This window comes from Mirounga angustirostris, unplaced genomic scaffold (assembly GCF_029215605.1).
Source record: "Mirounga angustirostris isolate CCGP_5_RB_7025 unplaced genomic scaffold, mMirAng1.0.hap1 SCAF_1, whole genome shotgun sequence".
In the NCBI taxonomy this organism is placed as follows: Eukaryota; Metazoa; Chordata; class Mammalia; order Carnivora; family Phocidae; genus Mirounga; species Mirounga angustirostris.
In genome coordinates, this window is record NW_026991709.1 from 183,335,589 (window position 1) to 183,358,821 (window position 23,233).

At 39.4% G+C, this 23,233-nt stretch overlaps 1 protein-coding gene across 13 annotated transcripts in view; it reads left to right on the top strand.

Annotated features, from left to right (window-relative positions):
• MAGI1 (membrane associated guanylate kinase, WW and PDZ domain containing 1) overlaps window positions 1–23,233 on the top strand; it is a 618,082-nt gene that overhangs the window by 517,141 nt on the left and 77,708 nt on the right. For 6 of the 13 annotated variants that reach the window (XM_064594028.1, XM_064594036.1, XM_064594039.1 and 3 more), the window contains exons 6-11: window positions 2,591–2,673; window positions 7,417–7,455; window positions 13,011–13,068; window positions 15,494–15,579; window positions 17,917–18,009; window positions 22,769–22,951. In XM_064594028.1, coding sequence (XP_064450098.1) covers window positions 2,591–2,673; window positions 7,417–7,455; window positions 13,011–13,068; window positions 15,494–15,579; window positions 17,917–18,009; window positions 22,769–22,951 — 542 coding nt within the window. The remainder of the gene's footprint in view (window positions 1–2,590; window positions 2,674–7,416; window positions 7,456–13,010; window positions 13,069–15,493; window positions 15,580–17,916; window positions 18,010–22,768; window positions 22,952–23,233) is intronic. The other 7 variants (XM_045862018.3, XM_064594031.1, XM_064594044.1 and 4 more) reach the window with 2 other exon arrangements.

Below are 23,233 nucleotides of genomic sequence, written 5' to 3' on the forward strand. Positions count from 1 at the left end.
CCTGCTTCTCCCTCCCCCCACTCCCCCTGCTTGTGTTCCCTCTCTCCCTGTCTCTGTCTCTGTCAAATAAATAAAGTCTTAAAAAAAAAAAAAGGAATCATTGATAAATACGATGTCATCAAAATGAAAAACATTTGCTTCAGAAAAGACCCTGATAAGAGGATGAAAAGGCAAACTACAGACTGGGAGAAAGTATTTGCAAACCCCATATCTGAAAATGGATTGATATCTATAGAGTATATAAAGAGCTCTCAAAACTCAACAGTAACATTAAAAAAATTCAATTAGAAAATGAACCACAGACGTTTCACTGAAGAGGATATACAGATGGCAAATAAGCACATGAAAAAATGTTCACCCTCATTAGCCATTAGGGAAATGCAAATTAAAATCACAAAGATATCATTACATGCCTATTAGGATGGCTCAAGTAAAAAAATAGTTAATAACAATAAATGATGGCAAAGATGAAGAGAAACTAGATCACTCATACATTGCTGGTGGGTATGTAAAATTGTATGACATTCTAGAAAACAGTTGGGGAGTTTCCTATAAAACTAAACATGCAACTACCATATGACCCAGCAATTGCACATTTGGCCAGAGAAGTGAACACTTAACATTCACACAAAAGCCTGGACATGAATGTTTATAGTAGCTTTATTCCAAAGAGCCAAAAACTGGAAATACCAGTTTTCCATGCCATTTCCAAATGCCATGGAATACTACTTAGCAAAGAAGGAATTAATTATCAATATATGTGACAACCTTGATGAGAATTAGCTGAATGAAAAATAGCATCCCCAAAGAGTACATATGTATGATTTCATGGAACATTTTTGCAGTGACAAAACCATGGAAATGGAGAACATAGATTAGTGGTTGCCAGGGATTTAAAAGGGGTTTGAGGGGGCAGAGACTCGAAGAAAACCAAGTGTGGCTCTAAAAGGGTAACAAGAGGAAGAATCCTTGTTATGATAGAAATGTTTTCTATCTTGACTGTCTGGAGATCGATATCCCAGTTGTGACATTTTACTTTAGTTTTGTAAGATGTTACCATTGGGGGAATCTGGGTAAAGGGCATGTGGGATCACTCTATGTTCTTTCTTATAAATACATGTGAATCTATAATTATCTCAAAATACAAAAGTGTTTTTTAAAAAATCACAGATAATCTTCCCTCCCAGCAATGGCCATTTTTACTATCTTGCTGGTGTAGGAATAGCACAGACCGTGGGTTCTAGTGTTGGACTCCCTGGGTTTGTTCCCAGTGCTGCTAGGTATCAACACACAGTAACCTTGTACCAATTTTCTCACCTCTGTCCTCATTTTTCTCATCTGCAAAATGTATTAATACTTATTCATAGTTCCTTCATAGGGTTATCTTAAGGATTGGTAAATTGTAACATACGTGTAAAAGAACGGATTCTGGTAGTTGTAAGTGATGACAGTTGTTACTATATTACCTTTCATTTGTTTTCTTTTCCTTTTCCTACAGTTGAGATGATTTCTATATACATTTGCATTGTTTTTCACTTAAGCCTTAAGTTTTTTCAACAATTAATAAGACTTGGATCTCAAATAACTGTGGCAATGTTTTTCAGCATTTACAACCTAAACTGCAGACTTTCAAAAACAATTGAAGTTACTACCTCAGTTTCCCCCCAAAAGTTTTTTTCATTTCTTGTTTTCATTTCTGGTTTGCAGCATGAACTGCTGGCCTTGTAGTTCGTTGCCCCTCCCACTGAGCTTGCCATAGTGTGGCCCAGGAGCTCACGCAGAACTTTGTCCCGGGGTCCTGAGCTGCTTCCGGGCAGTTCCTCCAGACATTCTCATGACGCTTCTAACATGGTTGCAAGGCGGTAATCGGGAATATTACTGTACACTCTCAGACCTTCAAGGCCTCGCTCATTGTCTGTTGAAACACTTCATCTGGAGTGGGGCTGTGCCCTCCAGAAGGCAGACATGTTTAGCTTCTTCAGGCTTTGTGTGGGTTTTTTTTGGCCCAGGTTCTGTTTATGGTAGGTAATTCCAGGTTGCCTTCACTTTGTGTGCAACGAAATTCAGGATGCTGTGATTAATGATCGGTATTAGCCGCTGTGAGCCAATTGCGTGAACTGAGGTAGTTTCACAATGTCAGGGGAAATCTTATGTAATATAATGAGTGAAATAGCAGCCTTCTTTGTGAATTACAGCATCCAAGGTTTAAGTCAGAGGCAAATTTAAAGCAAATTGGAGTTTGCTCTTCTGCAAAAGTGAAGACTAAAATAAGTCTAGACAAGGGGAGACCGAATGGACAAGGGGTATCATTTGGAACTCATTTTTCAAAATAAAACTGGCATCACATGTTAAGCTTTCCATAATGGAATGATTATACCTTAGATAAGTAAAAAGTCTACCTAAGGCCCTTCCCAAGCCTTTTCAGATTCCAAACTTGGGCTCTCTTCTGGGTTGGGTTTGCTGTTGGAAAGTAGCTTTGCTCTGGTTGAGGGGAAATGTTCAAGAGCGTGTACTTCTTTTTGTCATTGAGGTTTTTGCTTTTTTTTTTTCCTTTTCAAATGTATTTCTTGTTTTTGTTTCTTGATTTCAGCCATAACACAAAGACAACATCTTGGTTAGACCCTCGGTGCCTGAACAAGCAGCAGAAGCCTCTGGAAGAGTGTGAAGATGATGGTAAGGGGCTAGGAAGGTCTTGGTTCAAGTGAACTGGGGGCTTATTCACATGTGCAAGTTTTAAGGAGTTATATAGCAAGGTCAACCAGGTTTTAACAAGTGAGTTTTTAAAAGGTCATCCAATTTCTGGAAAGTGACCTGTAGTTTCCAAAAGCAGTAGGGGAATCAGACTTGTTTGAAAAGAACAGTTTGTTTATACATAAAGGCAGATGCATGCTACTATCTCCATTAGAAACAGAACTTTAAGACAGACTATTTCAATGAAGATACAACCTCTGCCTTCAGGACCTTGGAGAAAACTCAAGAAAATCTCTAGGAATATAGAAACCAAAGTTGCTCTGGTTACTTACCTATTGGATCCTGATCCTATATTATAAAAGTCTTAAAGGAAAAAAATCCAGAGCTTTTCTTAAATTCTACGTGTTCATAACTTGACAAAGGGAAGGCAGATCTTGACTTCTTAGGATCTATCCTCATTATCTGAAAAGTACATTCATCTAAGATCTTTCTTAGATGAGGTGTTACCCTTAGCCTGACTCTGCCTGTTAATCTCGAAAAAGAATCAATTGGCTATAAGAGTTATTATTTTGAAAAGTTTATTTCAAAGTTTTGGGATTTCTAATTACTTTTCCAAAATGGAAAAAAAAAAAAATTAGAACAAATGTGTGCCTTTTCAGTACACCAAAGTCTATCCCAAGTTCTACCAGAACTATTTTTTTGACATGGATGAATTAAAAGGGAAATGACTTGTTTTGCTACTCATTATTCATCTCTGGCATTTAAATTAGTGGTATAATTATGGAGTACGTATTTTACTATAAGATAATGAAACTTTATTAATTTGTCCTATGGCGCAGAATTGTTGTATATATATAAAGTTGAGGTTTGTCTGAAAATGTAAGCCAGTAAAGTGTAATACTGCCAAAACCTTGTACTCCTAGATCCTTCTGCTCTACACGGATTGCAGATACCATGAAATGAGCATAAAATTGGGTGTTCATATTTAGCTATAGAGTGACTGCAAATGGAAATACAAATCCTTCTGACTAAGGAGGCATGACTGAGATGCTCATTTTATTTTGGTTGCTTAGTCCCGTTCCTGAAGAAGGAATGGAACGTGTGTGGTCAACTTCATTATTTGCATGCTTCAGGGATAAGGAACTGTCCAGATTATTCAAATACTATGTTTCATATATAATATAAAAGTGACCAATTTTCAAAGATCAGAATATAAAATACACTCAACCGTAAAATTTCAGGGACCAAAATTTAATCTTTATTTGATGCTTGATGATTGTGAAGGCATTTTCGACTTCTTATTACCATAGGAGAGCTTCAGTGTCAATCTCCTTTATAATTATACTGGGAACATACAAAAATGAGTGTTAATATAGTTTATAGATGATAGAAGACTCCAATAGCTTTTACCAAGAGAAACTTAATGGAGTAGAAGTGTTGAGTAGAATGGCTGAATTATTTTGTGACCAAATCTAGTACAGTTGACCCTTGAACAACATAGGTTTGGACCGCACTGGTCCATTTTTGTGTGGATTTTTTTCCATAAATATATTAGAAAAAGTTTTGGAGATTTCTGACAATTTGAAAAACCTGCAAATGAATCTTACAGCTTTGAAGTACCAAAAATATTAAGAAAAGATTAAGTATTATTGTAAGAATATAGTATATAATACTTAGAATGTACAAAAGAAGTGTTAATCGAATATATTATTGGTAAGGTTTTCAACAGTAGGCTATTTGTAGTTAAGTTTTGGGGAAGTCAAAAGTTAACACACAGATTGTTAACTGCGGAGAGTCAATGCCCCCTAATCCCTGTGTTTTTTTGTTTTTTTGTTTTTTAAACCCCTGTGGAAATCGGAGGGGTAGACGAACCATGAGAGACAATGGACTCTGAAAAACAAACAGGGTTCTAGAGGGGAGGGGGGTGGGAGGATGGGTTAGCCTGGTGGTGGGTATTGAGGAGGGCACATTCTGCATGGAGCACTGGGTGTTATGCACAAACAATGAATCATGGAACACTTCATCTAAAACTAATGATGTAATGTATGGGGATTAACATAAGAATAAAACAAACAAACAAACAAAAAACCCTGTGTTGTTTAAGGGTCAACTGTTATTTTTAATTCTTAGAATTCTTGTCATTGGTGTTAATGATATTATCTGGAACAAGTATGTATTCATACGAAATACCATTAGTTTATGAATTATCCCTTCAACATTAGGATTCACAGAACCTTTTTCTAGTAGAAATTATATGCATGTCTGTGTGCCTGTATACATAAACAATATAAATATATAACCAGATGTTACCACTCGGTCATTTATCAGTTCCCACACCTGCATTTTCTGTTGCCTGTTAACACAAATCTGCCTTGTGGTGGTGTTTATGTTGTGACACAAAGAAGAATAATGTTGTTGGTCACAGTATTCCTCCTGTATTTCTTTCTGTTCTCTGGAAGTCATACACACATGGAATGTAACAATATAGCATCACACTTATTGTAAAAAATTTATATATTGTTTCCTAACTCAAAAAAGTGATGAACTGGTTTGGGATTTTGATCCTCAGTGTATAACTCCTTTTGTTGTTTCTGTGTATCGAGTTGAATTAAAAGCCTTTCACCTTGCCTCTGAGCTCCAGGCCAATATTTGAATCTGCCTGGTTGATAATGCTCTTTGTCTGAAAGAGACTTCAAACTAGTCTGCTTAAAACCCAACTATTGATCTCTTCCCCACCCAAACCTGGTCCTCTGTAAGTGTTCCCTATCTCGGTCGAGGGTAAAATTCATGCATACCTAACAGTCCCCCTTGACCTACTACTTCTCTTGACATTCATTTCAACCCATCTACCCTTTGAATTTACTTTGCCTCCCAGATATCTCTGGAATCCATTCACTATTTTCTTTACCACCTGTAGCATCCTAGGTCAGGCCACACTCATCTCTCACCCAGACTCTTTCCCACTCTCCTTACACTGTACCCAGAGCAGTCTTTTAAAATGTCAGTGTGATTGTGTTATCATGGACCACCCCCTCAAGCCCTATTCACTGGTTCTCTGCACCATAAATACTCAGCCCTCCCCATAGCTGGTCCCCAAGCCCTAAGTGGTTTGACCTCTGGCTTTTCTCACTCTTACTCCTCTCCGCTCTGCCCTTCATCCCTCCTAGTTCTCTCTCAGAATCTTCTTACACTTCACAAACAGTTCTTGATTGCCTTCTATATTTCAAGTGTGTCCTAAGAACTTCAGATGTATCAATGAACACAACAGTCAAAATTCCCTGCTGTCACAAAGCTCAAATTTCAGTCATACATCACTGTAGGTCTTTTTGTTAAATTGTTCATACCCTTTAGGTTATAGCTCAGGGACTGTTTCCTTGACCTTGCCCCCAGATATGAGTAGGTCACTGTGTGATGTGTGTTACCTTAGAGAAATAATCACAGTTTTAACTTTAGTTTTATTTATGGGAGTTTGGGATTTGTCTCCTCCTCCAAAAGGATATTTGATCTGTCCTTTTGCACAGTGACTGGCCCATGGTAGGTCTCTCTCATTAAATGCTTATCGGAGAAATGAATGAACGCACCCCCAAAGACATTATTAGATAATATTTAAATGGGCATTTTCTTGAAAGATTTTATGTAAATAAGATTCCATTTTTCAGAGACAATGCCAGCACCAAAACTTATTGTTGGCAATTGAATCACTTTTAAGTCAAGGCTTTATAAGGCGTATAGCGCCACGTTGATTACTGAAGTCAGTAACAGAGACATCCATTCATCCATCCGCCCATTTTGAAATATTTAGTACTTACCATGTACCAAAAACTCCTGGGCACTGAGCATTTTGCAGTGTGAAAACGGTTTTATTCCCGTGCTTGTGGAACCTACAGTACACGGGGAACAGCCACTTGCTCTGTAGCTGGAGAGACTTTATGCGTGAAGTGATTTGTTGTGTGCTGTTCTGTGTTCTCAGTTATCATACAGCGTTTTACTTACAGCAGGAGGAGGTCGAGCATGGAAAGGATCTTGACTGGTTTTGCCCCCTGACTTATTGAGAACATTTTCATTCTAATATTTCTGAGCTGTTTGACTTAGAAATCCTATACAAACTAAGCGATGCCTTCCCATGCTCATTTCAGGGCAGGCTTCAAGCCTGCTTTCCCAACGTGCAACATCCTGACATAATTCCTCTCTAACTCCCTCTGTAAGACGCTGTTAAGTGTAGTGCATTTTACAATGTGCATTCTCAATTTGACCTCACCTTCCATATTTCAGGCAGCAGCATCACTTCTAAGTTAAGCAGTGCTTTAATTGTGAGTATAATTGCCTCACTGATTAGAGGATTATTGCAGGATTAAAAGGTCTAACACTGAAAGGTGTAACAGCTCTGTTTGCCCGAAATAAGGTCTGTAATAAGTGACTTCCCACTTTAAGAACACTGAAACCGCGAGGGTATTTGTCATCTTCTACCACCAATCAAACCCCATTCTGACATGCAAGGAAATGAGCCATATAATTACGTTGCCAATATCAGCTCCTACCGTTTTGTGATTTACACTGAGGTCTCCGGTTTACTAGCCAAGCCAGGGAGATAGGCCACAATGCAGGTAAGGACAAAACGGAGGGATGTGTTGCTGCTGTTTTTCTGAGGGGAGTTTTCTTTCTTGGTGTTGGTGTCTGAATTTTTCTTTCTCTCTTTTCTGTCTCATTCCCGCTATTCCTTTGGAGAAGAAGGGGTCCACACCGAGGAGCTGGACAGTGAACTAGGTAAACCCTCCCAGCCTGCCGCTGCTGCATGACTTGCCCTGAATGCTTTTTGTCTCCAGCGATTGCTTATTCCTTCAGTTTCTTTAGTTTGCACTTCTTCAATGATGATTTTCATTCCAGCTTATCCATGAAAGGTCAATCTTACAGCCCTAATGTCTGACTTGCAGGCATCATGCAGAGTTGTAGTAAGTTGTGTTTACAAAGAAAATGCCTGAGTGCATCAAGACTAGAATGAGAGTTAGCAAATTGGTGGTAGGTAGTCTTGTGAACTGAGGATTAAGAAGAGCCTTGAGAGGGTAGATGCTTGCTGTGTGCCTTCATCTCTGGTATGACCTACCTCCGCCTCATTTCTTCGTTTGCTGCGGGTGGTGATCTCCATGGGCCATGCAGAAAAGCAAAGCAAAACAAAACTAAAAACCCACCGAACGCATTAAGGATCTTTGTAGGAGTGATAGCAATACAGTGATTCTCCTGATCAACTGAATAGTTAATAAGTCTTAGTCTTGGGTTATTAAGTCACGAGCCACGTGGTGACTTTGTAGATGTAGTGAATGGCTTGAAAACCAGATACTGCGCTTCTGTGTGACATTTTCCTTAGAGTGTGTGTATCCATGTAAATCAAGTCTCGACTAGTCTAGCTGTTGCAGTTAGAAATAATTTACATTTGCAGATAATGCCAAATGCTTTTGTCTTTGCTGTTGGAATATATTGAATTATGCTCTACGTAAGTTTTATGTTCGGCTTTGAACAATATTAAAATTAGTTTGCATTCCATCTGATGCATCTACTGAAGGATAGATTGGAAAGCCCAGGTTTTCAAGCTAAATTGCACATAAAAGCCTTGGCTTATTGAACATTGACCATCATGTATTTTTGAGATAGAAGATTGTTTAACATCGATATGAAAAGAACTGTCCTGAGATTATTGAATCAGCCTAACATTTTTGAGATTGCCTTAAGAACTAAAAATATAAATACTTAATAATACAGATTACTGTTTTAATGTGATTTTGTTTGTGTTTGTTATATAATAATCAATCATGGTTGACTGGAGTTATGATATAATGGAATTTAGCTCTGTTTTTCTTAATGTTGGGAACATATCCTGTTGTAACTGATAGATATGCTGACATTGATCGATAACTGTTGCATGGAGCTTATTTTTAAAAGATATTTAATAAGTTGTCCTTTTCATTGTGGTAAGAAGGACTTGAGATTCACCCTGTGGTCTAGAACAATTTGAAATTTGTTCTATCAAAAAAATTACTTGGTAATATTAAAGTAATAGAAAAAGACAACTGATTTTTGAGACACACGATGAGTGCCTTAACCATTTGCTGAACCAATTTAAATCACTCTTGCTAGGTGATTGATACCCACTGCCATCTGCGGATGGCTGGTAGAGTTAATACAGCTGTGCACAGAGGCATATTTGCTTCTATGGAAGTTTAAATGTTGACATTTTTAGGAAAGAATTTTCTGTATTTTTCCCCCTGTAACTATAATATTGTGGGAACTTTCCTATGCTGTTGAAGATTGAAAAAAATAAGCGTTAATGACTACATATATCATTTCTCATGGTCTCAGTGGTAATCCTGAGAGTTGGTTTAGTGACATAGCAGAACTGTCTCTGGGGGCAAATCAGGCTGCCTTGCTTCTTGTCCATTCTCCCATGTTTACTGGGGGGCTTTGTGACTTGGGCAAGTCACTCAACTTCTCTTAGCTTTCCTTTCCTTACCTGTCAAGAGAGGCTGAAAGAGGAGCTCCCATACTGTTTGTGAGGAAACTTAATGAAAATGTGTCTTAATATTTGTCCCTGCGATCAGTATATATTGTTGTTTCTAGTAGCTTTATTATTTCATAACTAATTCCATCTTGTTGGACTTTTTAATACTCTTTGTGGTACTTTTTGCCTTTAATATGGGTCAGGAGAAGAATGTGTATGTGGAAATGACCCAAGTGTGTCCTTGTGGGTAGAGACAGGACTCTTGATTTTTGCCTGCACATATCCACTGTGTAAAGAGTAGTGTGTACACACACACAATTTTCTCTTGCATTCATTCCAGATTTTACTGACAAGCTTACTGCCCATTTTCTTAATAAGAGGGTCCTAATTTCAAACAACAGCAACTGTCAGGTTTTCAGAGAACAGTGAGATTCCAGATGTGACAAGGAAACCCTGTCTGAGAGGTGGGGGCGGTTGGCTTAGGTGTTGGACACAGATCATTTGATTATAGAGTTGTCATTTCTGAACTCTGTTGTTTGAGCTGGGTCAGTGGCTGCATTATGCACTTTTGGTTTGCAGAATTTATCACATGCTCTGCAGACATCTTCCCAGAATTGAAAAGTACTCCCTTTTGGAATTATAGGGTATTTAGGTGCTAACACCAACTCGGAGAGGTAGAGACAAGGAAAATGAGGTTCCCTCCCCACCAAGACTAAGTCACAGTTTTGAAATCTATCTGTGATTGTGCACATGACTTTTAATGTATGTGCTGACATACCTCTTATGAAAAGAACGTAGCACATGTGACTGCTTCATATTTGCTTCTGTGGTAACAAGTAGTACAGGATGAGATTCTTAAAGGCAGGGCTAGCTAGCAAGCAGGCCATATAAATCTGTTCTGTTCCTTTCCTGCTTTCTTAGAACATGGCCATTTGTTGAGCCTACATGCCAGGTGCTGTGCAAAATGTCTTATAGGCATCCTCATTTAATCCATAGTTGACCCTTCAAGTAAATCCCAGTGAAAGATGTAGTTGCAGGATACTCAGTAACTAGTCTAATATCAGATCTATGAAGTGGTAGAGCGAAGGTTCAGTCCCCAGTCTGGACAACCCTGAAAGGGTCTTAGGCGCCTAAAATAGCTGTGACAGGTAGTATATTCTGGTCTGATGTCCAGCAGTTGTTAGACATAGGGGCTGACCCTTCAGGCGACAGCAGAGTTTTTAGTAAAAAAAAAAAAATGTAGTCATTATTTTCTGGGCTTTGGCATTTTCTGTCATTCTCAGTTTTTTAGAACCAGAAGACAAATTCGAGGACAAACATCTTCCTTTTTTAAATCGATGACCCATTTCTATTTTAAGCATTAGGAGACTAATTCCTATTATTAAGTTAATCACCACATTGGAAGTGAGAAATCTATCTTTTCAACTGAAAATGAGTTTTAGCTTGGAAAACTGGAAAATTTCTGGAGTTTGCTAGCCCGTTCCAGAAGATGTGTGTAAATTTGCAGGTGTCCAGGAATAGCCATTGATCTGCCGCATTTCTCAACCCTAGAGTATAAAGGTTTTGACTAGACAACAGGACTAAGGTCAGAGGTGGCTTCTTTTTTTGTACCCTCTTCAGACCTCCATCAAAGCACTAACTGTATAGTGTTTGAATTGTCTGCTTAGTTGTGCACTTGTAATTATCTTTGTGTTCCGGGTGCCAACCACACCCTCAAGCAGACAATAGACCCTCTCTAAATGTTGACAAATTAATAATTGAATGAGTTAACATACAGTATTCTATTAGGTTCAGGTGTATAATATAGTGATTCAGCAATTCTGTATATCACTGGTGCTCATTGTAAGTGTGCAAATGAATTAAATTCTTAATATTTCCCGTTTTATCTAAAGCTAGGCCAAATATTCAAGGTTGCAAATTTTGGAAAAGATCTGGTTCAGTGAAACATAGAGCAGGCCCCTCACATTTACCCACTCCTGCCCCCTGCCTGAACAAACATGTGGACTGTACCCCAATTTGCATTTTTTTAATATTCGATTTCTCAACTCCTTGGAAATATTTTCCTGGTTCATTTTCATTTAAATGGTAATTTCCAGCTTTGTAAGGGGAAACCATTTCTCAGGCATTTGATTTGCATCAGTTCATATGGCTTGGTGGATAAAAATGCCAAGTTGTATCAACATCTGCAAATTGACCTGTCTTGCATTTTAGTAGCTCATGTCTCCTGGAATTCAAAGACTTCTTTAAAACCTGCTAAGTGTTTAAAAAAAATGAGAAGAAAAGGGGTAAAACCCGTCTCTTTGTTTGCAAATAGATAACATGTGGAGCAAAAACCATGAAATTAATGTCTCTTGATACGCAGCCAAATCTGAGCAAAACATAAACTTTGAGTAATTAGCGGTGTGTGTTTGCGTGCACGCGCGTGACTCCGTTTCAGTGCGGGACGGTTTGTGGCATATGTAAGCTTATGCCTTGATGACAGAGTCATTCTTTGGAAATAGTGACCATAGGAGTCCTTGAGTTAAAAAAAAAAAAAAATCTAGTATTTCAAAATAAGTGATATTTCAAGTGTTTGTAATATTCTGTTCATGTTGGTCTTAATAGCCGACTTCTAGGAAGAATGATTCACTTTGGAGTAGGGCATTATACAAGCTTGCCGCAACCGTGTATATATCCGAGTGGCTTTGAAATTAAGTTGAGTAATTGCTCCTCTGCTTGAAAGAATTGCTTAGTGACACAAAACACAGCCTGGTTGCTTCTTTCACCAAGTCAAATTATCTGGTGCAATGGGCTTTTTCATAATAGATTCTTGCTGTGGCAGAAGTCACTATTAGCTAGTTAATAAAGTTCCAGCCTTTGTAGGAAACCTTACGAAGTTAAGTCCAGGAGAGCACGGGTGAGTTTTCAGAAAGGCACGGAAATCCCGCAATGCCATTTTACGTGACCACGAGAAAGGAATAAAATCTTCCCCCTTAACTAGTGAGTTCTCAGAGGGCAGGACCTATGTTTCTGCTTTCGCAAGCAAAGTGCTGCCGAAGGTGGGTCTGTTTGAATATAGCACCTAAGTGATAGATGCCTGCAATTTGAAAGCCCAACTCTAATCTTTTACTTACTTGGCAGCATTTTAATTAGAAACAAGGAGGAGGGGCGCCTGGGTGGCTCAGTTGGTTAAGCGACTGCCTTCAGCTCAGGTCATGATCCTGGAGTCCCGGGATCGAGTGCCACATCGGGCTCCCTGCTCAGCAGGGGGTCTGCTTCTCCCTCTGCCCTCTTCCCTCTCTTGCTATCTGTCTCTCATTCTCTCTCTCAAATAAATAAATAAAATCTTTAAAAAAAAAAAAAAAGAAACGAGGAAATAAGATGCAAATTTTATTTTATTCCAGGGAGAGCCAAAACAGCACTATTGTATTGAAAATGAAAAGAAACATTAATTTTCATCCATTTTTGTTTGTGTGGTAAGGTAGTCTAGAAATACAATGGGAGAATTGTAAATGTATAAGGTATAAACTAGGCATTCAAGGCAAATTTTAACTATATTTCCATTAAAATCTAATTTAATAGTTGATTCAGAACAAAGGCTTCTGGGACTACATTTTATTAAGTTTTATTAGCTTGTACAAAATATCAGTAAAGAATTGTTCCTCATGTAGAAAAATACGCTGATAAATATAAGACTGCCTTCTAGTTTGTTGTTGTTAGGATACACAGTTTTCATTGGACTTAAGGCATTTTTATGAGTCTTTCTCTTTTTGCCTCACTCAGTTGTTGAAAATCCTTAAGCTCTTAAAGAATATGCTCTTCTTGCTCTAAATGTTCTTTTATTTTTCAGAACTGCCTGCTGGTTGGGAAAAGATTGAAGACCCTGTCTATGGTATCTACTATGTAGAGTAAGTGCCTATTAATCTCTATTTTAGTTTATACTCCTCTATAATTAGGTACATTTATGCTGATCAGAGTTTGTCATCATTATATGGTCCAAACTGATACTAATAACAACAACATAATAATTTTATAATGAAAATATATATGCATATATTAGTGAATGAGAAAATATTCAGCAAATCTGAAGACAGTAAATTATATTCTAAAATTCATGAGGGCAAGATCTATGTCTTTTGTTTACCACTGTTTTACCAGGACCCAACACAGTCCTGGCATATGGCAGCTACTCAGTAAGTATTAGTTGAATGAATGAATGAATGAATGAATGAATGAATGAATGAATAAGAAAAGCAAACCAGATGAGTAGGTGTTATCTTCTGAAGAAGAACCTGTTTGCCTACTTTTTGCCCCACCCAGGTCTGAACTTTTCAGTAATTACTTACTTATTCATTCAGACTTTCTAAAAGGGCCAGACACATAGTAATGTATGAAATGTCACCAGGATTAAGAAGGTAATTCAGAACTGGCCCAAGCTGCAAGACCTTGTATGCTTCTTTGCCTCTCCCTTGCCTGAGGACCATCTACATAGCTCTTGCTTTCCATTTTTAAGACTCTTAAGCCCTCCTCATGACCTCCATAGTATGTACCTTATTTTAGCACTGGCCACACACTTTGTCCATTCATTAGAACCATCTATTGTTAGGATGATACTGAAAGAAAAGAAACCCGAGAGATTGGACATTGAAGCAGAAATGCTCTGTATCACTTCCTTCGAGAAAGATGAGAAATAACTAATAAAAAATCCTTTGAAAGAAACAAATGCTATATAAATATTCTATCATCATAATCCTACCTGGTGCAATGAAGATAACTAGCCAGCTTTCTATCCCTCATGCTGCTAGCAATGAAAAGTCATCTGCATCATGCCCTGGCAATAAGAGCATATGATGGAAATTGTAAAATGCTCAGCATCGTATTATAAAAAATTATAAGCTTAATATAGCAAGTGTCATTGGCCAGTACTCACATTGCTACCGCTGGACCTAACAAGAAGGATTTGGTGATTTGGGACTTTAGAAAAGCAAGCTCCGTTCCTTCTCTGATACTCAGAAAATAAAATTCCATCGTGTGCCCTGCAGATCATCTTTCAGATGTTTAATGGGGTTTCTGTATATTCGGGGTTCATTTGGAGTTCTCCCTCAACTAATTTGTGCATTAAGAGAGAAAGGGAAGAGGCGGTAACAGCTTTATAGGATAAAGAGACCTGGTTTGAGGGGAGAGTTGTTACCTTCATATCTGGTCCTCCTCCCTGTGTCTTAGCAGCTCCACCTGCCTGCTGTGGTAGACCGTTTCTTAGCATGAAATTGCCTACAAGAATTAGCAAATAAGCAACCAGTCCTAGGAATGAGAGCTAATTAGTCTCTCCACCCTATTTGACAAGCCTGTCTTTAAGAAATATTTTGAGTTCTGAATACTGTAACCACATAATAGGTATGCTCCCGAACCTCTAATGAAGTATGATTTTGGTGGAAAAAAGAAAGAACGTATGTATGCTTGTGTGTATATATTTGTGTAATACATGTGTATATACACTAAGGTCATGGCAAAAAAACCATGTATGTACATGTATTCATATGGACATGTGTGTGTGTGCATTTTTGTTTGGCCGTGGCCTTATTAGTTCTGGAGCCATCTGAAGTATCTGGGTCTCTGTCACTTTGGACACATCACATTTGCTTAGGTTTGCTGCATTTGGAGTTTTTTTGCCTAAGGCTTAGACTTTTAATCCTGGCTCCATGTCAGTTGATCAAAATAGTTGACAGATGTTGGTAGAGCCCTTCTTTGAACTTCGGGTGAGTGCTTCTGCCCCTGTGAACTGCGGTAGGAAGTCACATAGCGCTCTGGCATTGTGTGTTACACACAACATTGTATCTCCGCTTTAATCTCATTTTTTTTTTTTTATCATTCTAACAATCTACTCTCTGTTGAATTAAAGCACCTCTCCCTGTAGGGTGCTTCCTTGGACATTTGGAAAAGTCAGTGGTTAAAATCCTGGGATTTGAAAGCAGGCAGACCTGAGCTTACATGCCTCTTTCTTGTTTACTAGCTATGTTACGTTAGGTGAGTCATTAACTGCTCAGAAATTTACTTTCCTTACCAGAAAAATGTGAATAAAAGTGGGACCTACCTCCTGGCCTTTACTGAAGATTTTTAAATAAAATACATGAAAAACTGGTAGCATCTAAGCAGTCAGGATGTGGAAGGTGTTCATGTCTTTTTCCTCATCCTGACTGCACACGTCGACACGGGATGGTCAGTGTCGCAGACCACCTGCTTTGCTTGGTTCCAATCCAGGGCCTTGGCCAGACTGGCATTTTGCTTGGGCGAGGAAATGTTTCCTAACCGAATACTGTCTGTCTCCTGCTCCAGCCACATCAACAGGAAGACACAATATGAGAATCCAGTTCTAGAAGCCAAACGGAAGAAGCAGCTTGAGCAGCAGCCGCAGCCCGAAGGTTGGCTTTCTTTCCCCGGATGTGTGGGCAGAGGAGCTTGGGGCAAAGCCTGGGCGCTGACACCCCCGTGTGGTCAGACCCGGCCTCTGTGTTCGCGTCCTCCCGCCTTGTGGCAGGCAGACCTGCTGTCCTGCAGGGGGGTGGATGACAGAGCTTCTGCTGGAGCTCCCTGCCCAGAACTCAGACAGCTGGGGGGGTGGGGGGGGATGGTGTGCAATCCCAAGCCTCCCCACCCCCACCCCCCCACTCTCCACTTTGATGTAGAAATAGGCTGTTGCCAAACTGGAGAACTTTGTGTTGCCCCAGCATGTTTATAATACCACCTGGTATCTAAATCCAAACTGCTCTGAGCACTTTCAGAGGAGTTCCTGTGTATGAAACGAACTTCTAATTTTAGGAACGTGACATGTAGGAATCAGAAAAAGCTGGTAATTTGGAACGCTTTTTAAAAACTGTAAGTTAATTCATGCTCTTTACAAACATACAAACAGTTCAAGAATGGAGAATATTAAGTTCTCCCCTGCTGGCTCCCATCCCATTCTCAATGATAAACACTGGGCAGAATCTATCTAGGATTGTGCATAAATGCATATTTTAACAAAAATCAGATCATAACTTATATGTATGCATGCACACACACACATATATATATACACACACGTATGTATTAGCTTTGTGACCTCATTTTCCCATTTAAGTTTATTTCTTATACTTAGTTCAAAGCTGGTTAATACAGATTTACCCTCTAATTTTTAAGGGCTGCATAATTTTCCATTTTATGGATCTCTCCACTTCATTTAGCCATCTTTTTGTTAATAGATCTGATCATTAACAGTCATCTATTTATTAATAGAGTTTTTTAGTTTTTCATTGCAACCTTTTAAAATGATAGGCTTAATAACCCCTCAATATATAATGTGTAAATAGCAAATACATGAAAATCAAATATAATACTTTTCTTATTATAATATTGGATATAATAAATATAAACCATAGAGTAGAAGTTGGTAAATCTTTTCTATAAATGGCCAGCTAGTGGATATTTTAGGCTTTGCTGTTCATATAGTCTCTGTTACAACTGTTCATCTCTGCCCTTAAAGTATGAAAGCACCTACACACAATCTGCAAATGAATAGTTGCACTGTGTTCCAATAAAACATTAGATATGAACACTGAAATTTGAACTTCATGTAATTTTCATGTGTTACAAAGTATTTCCCATTTTAATTTTTTTTCAACCATTTAAAAATAGAAAAACCATCCTTGGCTCGAAAGTTGTATACAAATAGATGTGAGGGCCAATTCGGCCTCTAAGCCACAGGTGGCCGACCACTGCCATAGACTGTATTTTACTGCTGTGTTTTTTTGTTTTGTTTGTTTTTTAAGTAAGTTCTACGCCCAACATGGGGCTAGAACTCATGATTCCGAGATCAAGAGTTACATGCTCTACCAACTGAGCCAGCCAGGCACCCCCTAGACTGTATTTCAGATAGAGTATGTACGTGTGTATCTCTGTGTGTGTGTGTGTGTGTGCACCTATCGAAAAGTTCTCCTTTCGACCTTCATCTCTTTTCTATTTAAAAAAAGGTCTTAAACTGTTTTTTTTCTGAGCTGGTGAAACTTTGTGGTGTTAGAAAGTGCTGCTTGGGGATTGGGAGTGTATAGTTGAATATATTCGCTTAGCTGGAAAGTGACTGTGTACATCTCAAGGGTCACTCACAGTGAGTTATTTCTGGGCCTCCGAGGTGAGTAGGAGTGCAGTTAGGACACAGGAGTGTTGGTGATGGGTCCCGTTTGGGTTCGAGAGACGGTAGGGGATAGCACTTCAGCCAACTGCTAAAATCACCTTTACCACCTCAGATGAGCAGGCTTCCGCAGCTCAGCCCATATCTCAATTGCATTAGAGGTTTTTCCCTTATTGGGCCAGCATCAGTTGATTGTATATCTTCCCTGATATTTTTTACTTGGTCTCACTTTGGACTCTCCCGCCAGAGAGAACTGAAGTTTTTATTGTTCATATCACAGTATCTCTTTCCTCGAAGGTCTTAGGAGAGAGAGACAGACAGTCGAAGTTCTTAGGAGAGAGACAGACAATCAGCAGCCTTAGGAGAGAGAAACAGACAGATACACACACAAGAGACACAGAGAGAGAGAGAATCTTGATGTCCTTAACAAAGGGTGGGGTCAGATATGAGTGGTTTTTGTTTTTGTTTTTAATCTAAGCTCTCTGTGCCTGGTTTTACTGGTTTGGGTAGTTGTGTAATTCAGAAGATGAATCCTGAGTGAGTTGACTAGCACCTTGAAGGAAAAACAGTAAATTGTTTCTTTTTCTTTTAGAATGGACAGAAGATCATTCATCGCTTGTGCCTCCTGTTATTCCAAACCATCCTCCAAGCAATCCGGAGCCAGCCAGAGAAGCTCCACTTCAGGGTAAAGTGCTTTTATAATGGCTAGGTATTTAGCTCAAAAATTTAATTTTTTTTTTTTTTTTTTTAAGGAACTCGTAGCTCCCAAGTCATTCCTTTGATAGTGAAAACCATGAGGTCAGAAATTCTAAATGTATTGTTAATCAAACTTGTCGAGAAAATGGAAAACTTTTTTTGTGTAAATTTCTGCAGCTAATTGTAATGCTATGGAAATGATGACTAATTGCTGTTAGGGTTTCTCAGCCTCAGCACAGTTGACATTTTGGGCCAGATACTTCTTTGTCGTGTGTGGGCCTGTCCTGTGCATTGTAAGATATTTCGCAGCATCCCTGGCCAGTAGCACCCCTCCCCCTGTCGTGACAACTAAAAATGTCCCCAGTCATTGCCCAGTGCCCCGGGGGGCGGGGGGGTAATCCCAGAGTTGTAAATCACTAATTTAGAGACTACAGATATTTAGTATTGGGCTAAAATAAGATAAATCAAAAAGTCAGCATGAGATATTTCAAGATCCTAGTCAACCTATTTGCTTTCGACGAAGATTTTCTTTTAGATATGAAATCATTTGATGTTATTCTATTCTAAATGCTCATCTGCTATTCTTGCTGTACTTTGGCATTTATGCTTCTTTTATAATGTTTCATTGGGTCTCACTCATTTACATTCACAAATAGTAGGAGCCCTCCTAGAGAGGTTCATTTTTGAAAATTGGTATCTCCAGAATCTTGCTACTTTCAGGCCTCATTACTCTTAAATGATAGAGAAGATTCGGGAGGGTTTTTTTTGTTTGTTTGCTTATTTTTTTCTTTTAAATAAGAAAAATAGAACAAGCATTATATTTGATAGAGTTGGGGAAGGTTTGTGGTACAGACCCATTAAAAAGACTAAAGTTCGTCTTCGTTCTCTGTGCATTTTTAAAGAGGTATCGTCATGTTAGATATGAAAAGATAAGTAGAAAAACTCTTTTCTCTAATTTTCATCCCTCCATTATTATTTTCATGAGAAGGAAGTTGTTTCCTTGCTAACCGATCATGTCAAGAGATTGGTAATAATACCAATTTATGTAAAATAATATCTCCTGGCTTAGGTACACATTTTTATGATGCTAATGGTTTTAATAAAGATAGAACACAGCAGCTAATAACGTTAATGGCAGCATGATTGTGGCCTCCTCGGCACTTTTTAAATATAAAATTCCTTTTGCCACCTCATGCTGTCTCCTTTCCCTGCCTGCCCGTGAAGAGTCCTACTCTCGGGAAGAAGTCGTGTGGCGAACTTGGTTAGACTGTTGGGTATGAATTTTGCTAAGTTCACCATTCAGTGAAACTTTTCCTGTGATCAGGAGTGTATTTCCAATTCCAGCAAGTGATCATGTTCAAGAGAGTTGCTCCTAGGAAAACTCTCCAATTCCAGTTGGTGCTTAGAGAGAGATTTCTATAGCCATCCCTCCATTGCACCCACTCTACCACCACCATATTCCGAAATAACAATGCCCATTTATTGGGCTGTCATTATGTACCGGGCACCCCACCCAAGCACTTTACCTATATTATCTGCCACGGGTGTTCCTTACGAGTCTCCTAAATCATGAGGTTGGTACCACCATTACCTCCATTTACATGTGCAACACTCAGGCAGAGAGAGCTCTAGAGATTTGCCCAAGGCCACACAGCCAGTGAGTGGTAGAGCACCCAGTTGGAATCCCTCATTGTTACTAGCAACAGTCACACTTCTGGCTAAAACCTTTTTTGTTCGTTTGTTTTTTTGTCTTTTTGTGGGGGGGGTATAACTCCCTACATAGTCTAAACTGTGCCACCCAGTTAGATGTCACTGGCTACATGTTGCCATTTAAATCCATTACAGTAAAAAAAATGACACCTTCAGGGGCACCTTCGTGGCTCAGTCGGTTAAGCATCTGCCTTCGGCTCTGGTCATGATCCCGGGGTCCTGGGATCGAGTCCCGGCATCGGGCTCCCTGCTCTGCGGGGAGCCTGCTTCTCCCTCTCCCACTCCCCCTGCTTGTGTGCTCGCTCGCTCGCTCTCTATCAAATAAATAAATTTAAAAAATTAAAAATTAAAAAAATAAAAACTACAAATTCAGTTCCTCAGTTCCACTAGCCACATTTCAAGGGCTCAAGAGTTCCGCATGACTACTGACTGTCGTATCGGACAGAGCACCTGTGGAGTGTCTTTGTCACAGACGTGCTGCTGGACGTTATCGTGGGTCCAGGGTATTCAAACACTGGTGCCCAGAACAGTGCCACCCTGGCTGGGAAGCCAGCTCCTAAGGGTCGTCCGAGAGCAGAATTTTAGGCCAAGACCCCAAAGATCCTGATTGAGTCTAGAATAGGACCTACACATGAGGACCTTTAAAAAAAAGAGCTGCTGAGGTGATTCTCGGACATAATGAGATCATACAACTGGCGACTGGCCCGCAGACGAGACTCTCGGAGAAAATGACTTGTACCACAGGGATGCAGCAGAGAGCTCCAGATGCCACTGCTTGTGGGGAGAAAAGCTCTTCTCTCCCAAAGCTCCATTAACTGATGACCCACTCATACCTAACACGTAATAAAATGTGCATGAATGTGAAACCCTGTGATCTTCCCTCCCTAGTTACGCATCGAAAAAGCAAGTCACCGGTGTCATTTCAGAGCTCTGCTCGTGTCTCTGTTAAGTTGAAAACATTCTAAGTTCAAAATATGCTAATGGCTTTAAAAAAAAATTCATTCAGTTAAACTGCCAGGCACATTTTCTTCACATTTTTTAACTTAACCTATAATAAGGGTGAGAAGCTTAAACACCCCACCACCTCTTCCCGCCTTCTCAAAGACGCGTTACATCTCCTTTCTTTGTGCTGTTGTTCATTCATTCATTGATTCAGCGCAAATGTGTGGAGCACATGAAATGAATCGGGCAGTATTCTACATGCGGGGTATACAAGCAGAAATGCTCTGGAGCTCACATTGCCGTGTTGTGCGTGTGTTCACCTACAGTACCCTTTGTGCACGGGGATGGGCGAGAATGAGACACATCACCAAACCGATACGTACAATGTCTACTGTGTGGGATGGTGATAAATGCTAAGGACAGAGATAAAGCAAGAAAGGGGGATGGGGAATGTTGGAGGAGATATTAGAATTTTTAATAAGATGGCCAGAGGAAGTAAGCCTCACTGAGAAGGTGTGTCTGCATAGCTAAAATGTGTTTCCCTTCACGCTCTCCAAACTCCCTAGCTGCCCCTGCCTTAAGGATGTAGGCTATTCACACACATCCCCGTCCTCAATTTTCCATCGGATAATTGCCATGGCAGCTGTCTCTGTACAAGCCCCGAGTGCACCTGGCCCACCTTTCTGATGTGTTGGCGGACAGCCTTGCATGGTGAATGCTCCAGAGTCTTGCCTTTCTTTAGCCACAGTGACAGGGCTGTAGTTTGTCAAGCTCCCAACCAGCCTTGGGACTGCCCTAGTGAGGGGGAGGTTCGTGAACAGAACTATGACTCTGAGCAATTTAAAAGAGCCTTTTTAAGAGCAGGAAACTTTTGAAATATGCAATTAAAAATTGTATGTGTGCCCAGAGACCTTTTGAAAAAAGGCTTTTCGCTATAGTTAACCAAAAATAACTTTCTTTCCTGGGTGCCAGGCTCTGGTGCAGGGGTATATGGAGACTTTTTCTCCTGGGTGTTTTGTTTTTGTTTGGATAACACTTTTGATAGAAAAGAAATAGGGCAGGTGGGGAGTCTATGGCAGGCAGAGAGCAGGAGATAGGAAGTATAATTAGGAGAGTTTAAAAAGTCTAAACATGAAATTATGTCCACTGTTTGAGATATCCAGAGAAATTCCAGTAAGTTTCTCAATTACAGAGAAATGCCTAACAAAACTTGGTTTGTGTACGAAATGTTATTGTGCATATCATCGGGAAAACTCACTAAAACCTTAGGTAGCGTGTTTGGAAGTTATTTAGCTGTATAGCTATTAATTTATTTTAGATAAGACAACTGAATTTGGAGCTGTATGCTGTAGTTAGTAACTAATTCATTTAGTTTAGATGTTTGGGATTAAAAAAAAAATTCTAAGCCACATGTCCTCAACTTTTTTAAACAATAAATTTTAGTAGTGGACATGTCTGGGCTATTTTACAAATTGTGAAAGGATGAAAATTAATAGGAAAAATGACTTAAATTTAGAATTCAATTCAAAGTAATAACTCTTCTAATTTTGAAAGTAGTGATTCTACGTTTTTATCAAATTATTCTTTGTGACCATATGTTTCCTAGTATTTTCTATGTATTTTCAGAATGTGTTTTCTTTTTGATTAGAAACAAAAGTTTTTGCTGTATTGGTTTCACAAGTAGAAGCCATGCCCAAGGCAACACATTGGAAGTTGTACCGCAAAATAGAAACTATAGCAAAACGGAAGACACAAAGCAAACACCCGCTTCATCTTCTGTGAATACTTCGTGGCAGCTCAATTGCTGTCAGACTACATGAACTGAAACCAAGAAGTGTTTCAGATGATGGACACCGGTTCCATTTTACTCCTCTATTTTCCTTTGGATATTCATGCTGAAACACTCTAGGTACCATATCCCCCTTCTTAAACAGAGGGGTCTGGGATCCCCCTTATTACTGCAATCAAGAGAGGACTTTCCTAAGACACCTGAAGCACAGGAGCTCGGAGAGTTATCCATAAGTTGTGTCATTTCTTATTTAACTCATCTTTTCACTCATAGTGACATTGCTTATACTCTTCTTGTTTTCATCCAGGCAAACCCTTTTTTACACGAAACCCTTCTGAGTTGAAAGGCAAGTTCATTCACACGAAGCTGCGGAAAAGCAGCCGTGGCTTTGGCTTCACAGTCGTTGGAGGGGATGAACCTGACGAGTTTCTGCAGATCAAGAGCCTGGTCCTGGATGGTCCTGCCGCGCTGGATGGCAAGATGGAAACAGGTAGAGATGCCACATGGCCCTCGCATTTCCTGTGTGATGAGACTGCCATCCCGCACCTGAACGAGAACAAACAGCATCATAATTGCATGGCTTTATAAATGGTTTTGAAAAACTCTTGAGTCAGCAGGATCCCTCCACTACAGAGATGCATTCCCTGGTTGAGATACAGAACTCTGAAACCACTTGAACTTTGGGGTACAGTAGAGCGGTCAATTTACCAAAAATTTAGATCTGTCTGAGTAGAAGAATTCTAAACTTCCATGGATTTCTGGGGTAAGAATA